Source organism: Bubalus bubalis, chromosome 2 (assembly GCF_019923935.1).
Source record: "Bubalus bubalis isolate 160015118507 breed Murrah chromosome 2, NDDB_SH_1, whole genome shotgun sequence".
NCBI lineage: Eukaryota > Metazoa > Chordata > Mammalia > Artiodactyla > Bovidae > Bubalus > Bubalus bubalis.
In genome coordinates, this window is record NC_059158.1 from 75755369 (window position 1) to 75767980 (window position 12612).

The 12612-nt window shown below is 40.6% G+C and overlaps 1 protein-coding gene across 8 annotated transcripts in view; it reads right to left on the bottom strand.

The window, feature by feature from the left end:
* Positions 1–1232: 1232 nt before the first annotated feature.
* The window catches only part of RAPGEF4 (Rap guanine nucleotide exchange factor 4), a 334349-nt gene continuing 322969 nt past the window's right edge, over positions 1233–12612 (bottom strand). For all 8 annotated transcript variants that reach the window (XM_025274782.3, XM_025274777.3, XM_044933735.2 and 5 more), the window contains 2 exons: positions 5480–5534; positions 1233–2608 (listed from right to left, as the gene is read on the bottom strand). In XM_025274782.3, the coding sequence (XP_025130567.2) occupies positions 2481–2608; positions 5480–5534 (183 nt within the window). In that variant the 3' untranslated portion in view covers positions 1233–2480. The remainder of the gene's footprint in view (positions 2609–5479; positions 5535–12612) is intronic.

Below are 12612 nucleotides of genomic sequence, written 5' to 3' on the forward strand. Positions count from 1 at the left end.
CTGGTGGGTTGCAGTCCATGGGGTCGCTAAGAGTCGGACACGACTGAGCGACTTCACTTTCACTTTTCACTTTCATGCACTGGAGAAGGAAATGGCAACCCACTCCAGTGTTCTTGCCTGGAGAATCCCAGGGACGGGGGAGCCTGGTGGGCTGCCATCTATGGGGTCGCACAGAGTTGGACACGACTGAAGCGACTTAGCAGCAGCAGCAGCAGTATACCAATTGCTCAAATCACTAAAGAAGTGGTGTAGGACCCATAATAGCTCTAAAATCCAGTGCCTCTTCATAACAGCAGTATTCCTAACAGCTAAAAAGTGGCAACAACCTAGTTGTCAATTAATCAACAATTAATTGATAAATAAGCAAACAACATGTGACATATCCATATCATGGAATATTATACAGCCATAAAAAGGAATGGAGTCCTGATACCTGCTGCAATGTGGATGAACCCTGAAACATTATACTAAGTGAAAGAAACCAGACACAAAGACTCTGCATTATATAATTCTGTTTATACAAAATGTCTAAAATAGGTAAATTCATAGACATGGCAGACTCAGTAAGTCCCCTATATATGAATCTTTAAGTTGAGAACTTTCAAAGATGTGAACATGTGTTTCATCAGCATCAGGCATGAGTGAAATTGCAGCTTGCCCTTGGTCTCCTTCTGCTGAGTGTCGTTCAGCTCTACCATCTCCCACCCCCTTGCCCTCCTCCAGTCAGTAACTCTTCTTGCCTGTTCATCTGATGCCAGCCCCTGTATGCCAGTTTTACTGTATTACTACTGTACTTTTCAAGGTGCTGTACTATAAGATTAAAACTGTTGTCTTTATTTTTTGTGCTTGTTTTAGATATTATTTGTGTGAAAAATAGTATAAACCTATCACAGTACCTATATACCTAATATATGTACAGTACCTATTATATGTACAGTATATGTATAGTACCTATTATAAAGCTCTGTAGTTGATTGTTAGTTGGGTAGCTAGGCTAATTTTGTTGGAAAAATTAGGCTTCTAAATGCACTCTCAGACCAGAACTCATTTGTATATAGAGGGCTGACTGTAGTGGTTTCCAGGGACTGGTGAGACAGGAAAGTGAGGACCAGCTGCTAGAGGGTATGGAGTTCATTTAAGGGATAAGGAGAATGTTCTTGAATTATATAGTGATGATGTTGAACAACCTTATGAATATACTAAAAACCAACAAATTGTATACTTTAAAAAGGTGACTTTTAGAGTATGTGAATTTTATTTCAATTAAAAAAAATATACAGGACTCCACCATGCCAAGTGGTTATCTCTCCTATATTATAGGAACTGAGAACAATACTTCTTGTCACAATTATATTTAATGAAGATACTAGTTGTTATTTACAGAAGATATACATACATACAATTCCTGCACATAATGTAGCCTAATTGTGGAAACAGGAAAAAATGTACTCCAAAATTACATACTAAATAAATAAACAGTAATTATTTGGCACAATATCTATTATGTAGCAAATAAATAACTCTATACCATTGATTGAATGAACTATTTACAATCTATTTGAAAGTGCAAAACAATTGCTGAAAATTAAGGTATCTGTAATAACATTTAAGTCCAGAAAATATGTGGGTTTTTTAAATCAGTAACAATAATTAGCCAATAGTAAAGGTTTTTTAATGCCCAGGAAAATAATTTTGAAAAATGTTTTGTGCATATTGTGCTCTTCTGAAATATCATTTTTTTTTAAATCTTAACGCTGGCAATTTTAAGAACCTTAGAGTTTCTCAGTGGAATTCTTATATATGTAATCCTGATTTGTAAATTTTAAAAAGTTGTATTGTAAACATAAATATTATTCTGTAAGTCATTCAGAAATTACAGACCAGTCTTCCCTAAAATTACATAAATAGCCAGAATGTTTTATAGTAATGTGGTCAGGTACAATTCCTTCAGAGGTAAGACTATGAAGATGGAAGAATACAGCCTCTAGTTTGGAGTTACATGGATTCCTCAACACCTTCCCAAAACCCCATGCTCAAATCAAGATGTTGAGTTAGAAATTATGAAACTATACCACCACTGATGTAGCCAAATAAATACCATTTGTAGCACATCTCATCCTGTAAATACTCCTAGAAAAAATATCAGGAGCTTGACACTTCTCTTGACAATGATATTTCTACCATACTCTTCATGTTGCTCTTATTTTATGTTTCAGCAAAGAAGATGGCACGACTGGAAATAAAATAAGGTGACTATGAACAGGGGATTTCTAAGTTAGAGTGTGCAAGCTGTATGCAAGTCAAAGAATTTCTTCTCTTGTCATGATGCTGGTAAGCTGAATGCAGCCCTGAGATGTCTCAGGATGGGTTTTTGCTTGTTTTATAGAATTCTCTAGTGACAGTATGGTCAGTAGTAGCATAAATGGCATTTTTGAAAGATTGTGGATGGAGGCAAACGTTGTTCTGGGCACTTGAAATGTCTATGGTCGACGAGGCTCTAGTCTGTGTGACATCTGTGATAAAGTTCTCTGGTTGTCGATCACATTTAATTGCCGAACGTAACTCCGGACATCCTGATGGTTCTTATTAGCTTGAGCTGCATCAGGATCTATCGAAAGAGCAAAGAGTAGGATTGGCATTGCATAATATATGCATATAAGATACAGCTTTATTTTCTCCAGCCTATTACATTTATCATGGATTCCTGGTTTCCATCAAGACCTTTCAACACACTATATTCATTGAACTGTTTCTACTTGGATGTTCCATCTCCTCCTTCCCACCCTTTTCTTCCCTATTGCCTATTTTGATCATTTTCCTTTGCATTAGATATTGTTTTAAAACACACGAAATTAAAATGAAAGCGTCACCCGACAACCCTGGTTATATATTAAAATTGTTTCCCCTTGCCATCCCCCAGAGTATATCACTGATCTCTACTCCCTTTGACCCAGAGGAGGACTAATGGCAAAAAGACATAGTTCTCATTAGCTTCTAACAAAAGCACTTAACACCTGAGCTGACCTGAAGCAAGCCAGTGCGACTCTTGTCCTTAATACTTGCAGACAACATACAGCATTACTCCGTAGATTGTATGACTGTCCATACTCAGAAAAAAAAAAAAAAAAAAAACCTCAGGCTGAAGTCATGAATTCTACTAGACTTTCAATTCTCTGATGCTATTTGTTCTGAAATCCCAGTTACCATTCTAGTTTCATCCACTCCCCAAAGCATTTGAGCACCAGAGCGATCAGAAGTCAACCAATTTCCCTAAAACCAGGCTGAAAGAAGAATAAAATGCCCAATCAGATGCCTATACAGGGAATAGACATGAATGAGGAAGGTCATTTGACCTCTTGTGAATGGGAAAGATAGTTCCCTTCAGAAGTGACTATCTGGCTCCTGTATCCTGAGTTGGCGGATCTTCCTATTTTTCTAGAGAAATGAGAAATCTGGATTTCTTCCCTGGGAATTCTTCCATTTTTGAATGATTACATTATTTCGGAATAAAAGGGGAAAAAAAGCTCCATTTAGATCCAACATCTCAGCCATGGTCCCTGGGTGGCCTCTGACCCACGGATGCCAGTGCGGGACACTAGGGGTGGCCGAGCCAGCCTGGACTCTGGACCAGCGTTCTCTTTCCCATAGCACATTGCCTTCTGCCATCCATCTGTTCTCCTTAGATCCACACACCACTCCCAAAGACAATTAGAATGCCATCTGCATGGGGGGGCGAAGGGGAGTGTTGCAGGTCTGAACACAGAAAAGCAGAGAGAAGATACAAAGGCCCCACTTGCTCTAAGAAGAAACTCATCAGTATAATTATCACATATAAATAATACCACAGTGCTTAATTTCCTTGCTTGTCACTGGCAGTGTACTCTACATGTACAATATACTATAATTACATTGTACATATTCCCACAATGTTTATGAATCTATTCCTATAGCTTTATCTATAGATTGTTGACTTCAGAGCCGAGCAGCTGTTGTTTACTAGCAGTTACTGATAACTTCAACAAACGCAGTGGAGATATATATATATCCCCCCACCATGTCTCTAGGAGATGTAGGAGAATGTAGGATTATACTTCCAAAGGAACTTATAGAACAAAATATATTCTATCTTGGTTCTTGGACCTCATGGAGAACCTTCTCAAGGCTTTGAACCCTCTTAGACATTTTGTGTTTAATTTCAGGAATTTCCTAGACCCCCCTGAAGGGTGGTGGATTCTAGGTTATGAACCCTTGTTGTGGTCATCACCTATATATTTTCATACTTGTTTGTATAACTGCTTTATGACCATGTATTTATACATATAGTACATTTCTAGATGAAGAGATACGAGACACTTTAATTTTGGCACAATCCACGTAAGAACAAGTGATGATGTGCAAGCTGTTCTCATTTTGGTAGAAAGAGGAGACATAATCATTTGAATAAAATTTTTCCTTAAGGATCTTGCTCCTTAAGACAAGACTATTTTTCCTATACCCCCCAACCCCCAGGCATTATAAAATAAATGTTTAGCAATTCTGGTATCCTGTGTTAGCAAACCCTTGGTTTGGGCCAGCCCTGTGCTAAGAAGAGCAAAGATGGCTCTGATGAATAGAATGAGAAACTTTAGTCTCTGGGCACTAGGTTTATTGGAGGGGATGGTACCGGTAGCCTCGAAGTCATGTCTGTGTCAGACTATCGTGTTAAATTAATGAGCCCAATGGCTTCAAGTGACTCATACAGTGAAGTTGGCACAAAACTTTACCGGGGCCACCTTCTCACTCCCAGACCAGCTGGAGGGAGCCAAAGCTCCAAGCTCCACCCAGAGTCCCAGCCCTGAGGACACAGTAACACTGGCCCAGCACGATGACCTGGTGCGATGATGCCACTTAACTCCCAACAGTTTAAACTTGCTATTTATTATCAGTGACAGTTTCATATTAAAGCATTAATTATACCAGCTGTGGTGCTAAATGTGCAGATTTAAGAAAAGCACCTTAATTCACCTTGAAATACTAGAAATATAAAATGAATTCCTGCTAAGGGACCTTTTACAAGTGTGCTCATACACATTCAGGCAGTCTCTCAACACCCCAAGAGACAATAAATATTATCCTTCCCAGTTTATAAACGACGGAATGAGTCATCATGAGTTGATGTGAGTTTCTTAACATGAAGCAGTGAGTCATAAAGAGAGTTGGTTAGAGGCAGGATTTGTTGGCATTCGTGCCTTAGCTGTCTCTATCCATTCTGAAAAGAGCAAATGAACTTTCTGAGTTCATTCATAAAATAATATTCTTATGGTTATTTTCTAGTTTTACAGCTAGAAAATCTTTAAACACAAGGCCCTTGTCCAATGGGATTCACGATTCAAAGCGTCTCTGACACAATCAAATATTGTCCCGGCTTCCAGAATGTCTCTGTAGCCCATTAAAAAGGACTTAATCACCAAGATCCATATTGCGGCAGCATTTAACTTACTGAAGGGTTGGCTCCTGCAGTATCTCACTGTTCTGGCAGTATTTGCAATCATTCGCTAAAAAAAAAAAAAGAAAGAAAAAAACTGAAATGCAGGTAAGCTTAGTGTAGAATCCAAAAAAAAAAAAAAAAAACCCCACACCATTATTTACTTTAGTGATACCTGGGACCATGAAAAATAGCAGGTTCTGATCTGTTGATCATCTGGAGGCAACTGGTTGATATATAACCTGTTTAATTACTTGACAGAGGCACCCCCTACCACCCACATACACATACAAGGTATTTGTCAAGTGAGGAATACTACTGGCATATCTTTAGTCTAATTGCTTATTCCTTAGGATGTAAAAAGCAGGCTGTTGTTCCTGAGACTGAACCTTACTCTTCAGGACCAGTTCTTACCATCCTCTCCTGAGGTCACTGTGAATTTGCAAGAGAATTTGTAGCTGTTTGGAGAGGGTTTAGCTTGTCAAGTTCCTCACTGTAAACAGTAATGAGATATTCGATGATCTTGACAGAATAGTCATAGATACTCTGTCTCCACAGTTTTCTATACACTAAGCATTATTAGCCTTTTCCATCTTTCCGCAGAAGTGTGTATTTTAACATTAACCTTAATTATGTGATTCCCTCCCTCTTCACCTCCTTCATCCTTTCTGATTATAACAGTAACACACACACATTTTAGAAAAATCACAAAATCTAGAAAATGTTGAGAACTAAGTAAAAAAATCACACAGAATATTGCTTCACAGAGTAATTTCAGCTATATTTTGGTACATTCCCTTCTAATATTTTAAAAATAAATATATATAAGAAGTTTTTACAAAATGGAAATCATATATATTTTTGTTTTGATTTGAATTGTTTCACATGGCGTTATGACTTTTCCATGCCATCTGCACTTTAAAATCTTTTTTTAAAATAAGCAGGTATTAAGTCATGTGGATGGATCACAATTTATTTAACCTTTGTTAATTTTGTCATTAAGTAATCTTCCTAAATTTTGGCTACCATAAAAACTTATAAAGAAACCTATTGAACTGCACTCAACTGAGTTAAAAACAAAGAAAGGAGGAAAGAAATGGACAGAAACAGGAAAGACACGCAGGAGGCTAAAGCACTGTTTCTGAGCCACTGTTTCTTGCTCCTGCCATTCTGAGAGTAACTGGGACCCTCAGTCTCTGTGTAACATCTCAGGGATACTTTTCTCAAGGTTGTCCGTCAGAGATGGTGGATTAATTCTAACACGAGCAGAAAATCGATAAGGTTCTGGCCAGGAAAAGAGACTTTCTAATCTCTGAGTGGCTATTTAACTCCAGTCCTTACTTTCTTCTCTCACTGAAACCTCGGCTTGCCAAAATTAGAAGATGACTCTGAGAAAACTGACACAGTGTTAAAAAAAAATAAACTTTTTTGGGAGGGAATTTTTCTCATAGAAGAGTTGAAGTTTTACAAGTACACACAGGTGAACGTTCATAATGCCTCGCTGAATCTTACTGCTTTGAGGACTCTGGCAAGCATGAAGGGATATGTGTTTGCAGTGGGTAATTTCTCATACACAAAGAAGTAATCGGAAAAGTTGGAACTTCACTTTCATAAAGGATCCTGAAAACCAGCACATCCGTTGATCAGCATGAGAAATATATTACAAATACCTCCAAGAAAACGTAACATACAATGTATAATTAGCCTCTGATATATGGAGCCCTGAAATAAACAGTAACTACAATGATTTTCCTGCTAATTTACTTTAAGTTGTTTTTTCACTTCTCCAAAGGCTTTGCATCCGAAGGGCACAAGTATATTCCATGTAGAATTATTGTAATTCTTCAGATATTGAATGGAATGTAATTACTAGGAGCCCTGGAAAATGCTGCCAGAATGCCCCTCTGAAGAATAATAAAATAATTAGCGGGGGTCAGAAACCTCTTCCTATACCATTTTGTAGGGAGTAATTGTTCTGCTTTTTAGTTTTGAAAGCTAAAACATTTCATTCTGACTTTGGTTTTAAGACTACTCTTTACAGCTATACTTTGAGGCTTCATAATTTTTAGCTCATTATGTAGTTTAAAATGTGAGAACAATTGTTTCAATCAGTAATTTCCAGCTCTGGAGTTCATTCTCCCTTTCTAAATCTTTGATTAATTTTAACAATGGTTTTAATTTTGACGTATCCCTTTTAATTGTACTCAAAGATAACTTCGGTTTAACTTTGCAATCCAAATCTGGCTTTGCAACGAGGCCCATTCTTTTCTGAGATGGCTGCACAGTAATGTTAGAAGAGGTAACATTAGCAGTAGCAGGGCCCGGACTCCATCAGCATTGCTGGCCACTGCAGTTACAGAATGCTTTCTCAAGGCCAAAGAAGAGCTAACTTGATATTTTTAACCCTACCCTCGTGTGCACCCCCTGACCCATGAATGCAATATTTAATATGCTACAGGTGCTTTCCTGGGTTTGCAGGAGAGTTCAGAAGTTCCCTTGTTTAACTGTCTCCAGGGGCATAATGCCATCAAAGCTTGCCTACAGGTACTGGCCCCTCACTGTTTGAATGCATCCAGCAATAAGGAACTCATTACCTCCAAGGACAACCCCTTGCATTTTTCAACATTTATGACTACTAGACATTTCCTTATCATTTTGAGCCCAAGTGTTTGCCCCTTTGTTTTTCACCCCATTTATCCTAGCATCCTCTCTCTGAGCTCTGAAGCCACAACAAACATGTTTAGTTCTTTTAGGACAGTTCTTCAAATACTTGAAGATAGCTATCATGGCCCTCTCTTCACCCCCACATCTATTCTGGTTCAGCCTAAATATCCCCATTTTCTTCAACAGTTTCTCATAAGTTTCAGGTCTCTTCTAGACAGTTCTCTAGATTGAAGTCCACAATTTAAAAAAAAAGCCACATTGCTGATATTTGAACTTCGAGTGAATTAATTAAACCTCTCAGCCCTCTTCACTGAACTTCCTTCTCTGTAGTGCAGGTGGTTTCATGGACCAACGTGGAGAATTTTGCACTTATCACCACCAAAAGCCATCCAGTTAGTCTTTCTGTTCTTCTGCAGACTTAAGTCTTGTGTGTCATTTTTGACAGCGGGTGACTGTTTATTCATTGCTATTCTCAGTGAAAGTTGGCAAAAACTAAGGTTAAAAGATATAGGCTGTATTATCCAACTGCCGCAGCAGGGATGAAGCCAAAAATTATACCCTAGGCTTTGGGGCCCTGCTGGAGCAGGTTGGCCTGCCTGGAGCAGGCCAGGCAACTTTCCTACAATGCCAGCCAGTGGGAAAAGACCTGATCACTCCAAAGCAGAGCTTCTCATCTTTTTTTGTTTTTCCCATCCCAGCAAACCCAGGGTTATGACACATTCCTATTAGCAACTGGCTTGTTAAAACAATGATTTATAATTCAGGGACAAAGTGAGGAGAACGTGCTGCTTTAGAAGGCACCTGGATCAGAGCAGGTGGGCAGAGCAAGTCCTTCTCTACACCTGCCCTGACTCGGATACAGCCCCCCACCAGCCCCCGCCCCGGGAAGGCCCCACTTAGGGTTCACTCATCAGCCTACGCTGGTGGATGCAAACCAAGAATGCCAGGCTTCCCCTTGGGAATCCACATTCCAAATTTCCCAGGACCACCACTTTGCTTGAGACTAATTCTAAGTACGGGCCTTCAGAGCTTATTTGCAAGAATTATGTTTACACAATTCCTCACCTACAGGGATCAATTCCTCACCTACAGGGATGAGACAAGGACCCAACTGAAAGCTGATGAATCTCCCTCAGGATATGAACTCACACGGGGAAGCTCAGGAAGGAAAAATGAGGTAGCAAGCCAAGGTTTCTGTAACTACCCTCAGGTTTGTTTTTTTTTTTTTTCTCCTCAGTGTTTATTTTGAAGTAATTTCAAATTTTAAGAAAATTTGCAAGAGTAGTCCAAAGAACTCACATATAACCTGGTGAATGTGTCTTAACAAGACCAACCCTTTTAAGGGCACCTCCCAGGCTTTGGGCCTGTCCTATTGGGCAGGTCAGTAGGACAGTTGACCAATGTGAGAGTCTGGTCTGGATAAAAGTGTAGACAGTGCATACCCAGTAACCCTGTGTCAGGTATTTATTGATTATATTAAATATATAATATAATATAAATTATATTATATATATAAAATATAATAACATTAGTATTATTTCTGTATCAAGCTGTAAACAGAGCAACCCAGAGGCAGATGTCCTTCCTAGGGTCTGAGTTGCAGAGTGACCAGCACAAAGATGCTATCTAGCAAGGGAGTGACCAGCTGTGGGCAATCAAGCCTGGCCCATGTGAGAGGCCCTGAGGCTGTGGTCCCCAGTGCTCCAGGCATGAATACTGGAGTGGGTTGCCGTTTCCTTCCCCAGTGCAGATCTCCCTCAAACTACTGCTGCTGCTAAGTCACTTCAGTCATATCCGACTCTGTGCGACCCCAGAGACGGCAGCCCACCAGGCTCCCCCGTCCCTGGGATTCTCCAGGCAACAACACTGGAGTGGGTTGCCTACCATTGCCTTCTCCAATGCATGAAAGTGAGAAGTGAAAGTGAAGTCGCTCAGTCATGTCTGACTCTTAGTGACCCCATGGACTGCAGCCTACCAGGCTCCTCCGCCCATGGGATTTTCCAGGCAAGAGTACTGGAGTGGGGTGCCATCGCCTTCTCCGACTAGGAGGCAAGTAATTTCTTCCCCTTGAATCCAAGGAGGTGTCAGAGAGGGCTCTTCTCAGATGGGTCCTTGGGGTCTGGGCTTCCCTGTTTACCTTCTGTGGCACCCTCCCCTCAGGAATGGGCTGGCCACCTTACACCATCACTCCTATCCAGATGGCCAACAGCCCACCAGCTCTGCCCAGCCATCTCGCTCTTCTGGCCAGCTCTGTACTGACTCCTGTGCCGGGTCTGAGCTCTCCCTTCACTCTCCTGTCCCTGGAAGGGAGCAGACTCCTTTGTCTGCTTTTCAGGTTCAGGCCAGCAGGCCCTCCGGGCAGTAGCACCTGGCACTGTTCCTCTCCTGACCTCCTCCCCTTCATAGCAGTTGCAGAAACAGCCTTCCTCCCTCAGGCCAAGCTCCCTCCCTGCTCCCTTAAGTAGGCACTCCTGACCTCAACAGTTTATGTCTTTCCTTCTATTGCCCCTTGAGACCTTTGCCCTCCTTGTTCTTAAAGGTTGGCCAGACTGCTCTCTCCTTTCTTCTTTCTGCCCCTTCTGACTTGACTCTGCCCCCATCCTGTCAGATACAGGACCTCAGTCAATTACTCCCAGCTTACCATGTGTAAAACCACATTCACACCATTCTGATTATTTCACTCAGATCCTCATATACTGGGACAATAATTTTTTTCCATATATATGTAGAAGTATATCTGCCTCTCACCTGCCAAGATTGTGCCCATGACAGCAACCAAGTGGAAATAAATGCATGGTGAGGACCAGAGATAAAAGATAAAATGGCCCAGGAGCTGAGCCAGTCTTCACTATATGTTTCCCTGAGGAAGAATCCTGGCTCCTGTCTCATCCTACAGATCTTTAATATCTAAGAGGTGAGTGGCATACAGATACAAGCATGTAATAAGCATGATGCTCATGGTATACTGTACATACAATGGCCATGGCCATGGCAGCGCAGGTGTCTCTGTGGGCTCTTGCAGAGTATTGTGCATCTCTGTGTGCAGGGAAGGGCACTCAAGGACCGACAGAGCACCACAGGGAGGAGGGTGGAGAGGATAGTGTCCACTGAGGTAACGTATTGGTAATAGAAGATGCTTGGGACATTCTGCTTAATCAGGTTTTCTAATAAAACAGAAAAATGCATTTGGGTTACATCGTCACATAAATTCCTTTATAAATGCTTTAGTGTGTTGTCCTATCTCGCTAAGTCTAACACGGGAATAGGGTTATTCTTTTATGCAACAAATATTTCTTTCATACTTATGACATGCCAGACACCTTTCTTGGTGCTAGAGAAATATCAGTGAACTGAATAGATCAGATACCTGGTCTAGGACATTTACATTCTAGTGGAGAAGATAAGCAATGAAGAGACAATAAAAAAGATCATTTTAAAATGTGAAGCCAGTTGTTGAAGCAAGGTTATCTGTTGAGAATCAGCTGGCTGGCAAGGTGCGGAGTGTAGAAGAACATTTGAAGAGTGGTCAGGGAGGCCTGCTTGGAGGGAGGGACGCATGAACTGAGACCTGAATGATGTGAAAGTCAGGCTGGTGAAGGCTGGAGGAAGACAGTTTCAGGCAAAGGTAACAGTACAGAAGCCCTGAGGCAGAAAGGAAGGAACGCAGGTTGGTCTCACTAACTTGGACTGAGTACAGAGAAGATGAAGTGTGAGATGAGGCTGAATGGGTGCTCAGAGTAACAAGTCTGGATTGGATTATATTATATTGTATTTAACATGGTTTTATTTTTCTCTGATATAAGAAGTTAGTACCTCCTTTGCATTTTGCTTTTTCACACCTTTTTAAAAATAGAAGTATAGTTGATTTACAATATTAGTTTCAGGTGTACACGAAATGATTCAGTTATGCATATACATGTATAAGTCTATATTTTTTCTTTTCCATTATAGTCTGTTACCAAGATATTAAATATAGTTCCCTGTGCTATACAGTCTTTGTTGTTTATCTATTTTATGTATATTAGTGTGCATCTGTTAATCCCAAACTCCCAGTTTATCCCCTTAACCCTGGTTCCCCATTGGTAGCCATGTTTGTTTGCTATGTCTTTGAGTCTGTCTCTGTTTTGTAAATAAGTTCATTTGTATCACTTTTAGATTCCACATGTAAGTGATATCATATGATATTTGTCTTTATCTGACTGACTTCATGTAGTATGATCTCTAGGTGCATCTGTGTTGCTGCAAATGGTATTCTTTTTTTATGCCTCAGTAGTAGTCTGTTTTATGCCTGAGTAGGAGGAGCCTGGTAGGCTGCAGTCCATGGGGTCACTAAGAGTCAGACCCGACTGAGCAACTTCACTTTTACTTCTCACTTTCATGCATTGGAGAAGGAAATGGCAACCCACTCCAGTGTTGTTGCCTGGAGAATCCCAGGGACGGGGGAGCCTGGTGGGCTGCCGTCTCTGGGGTCGCACAGAGTCGGA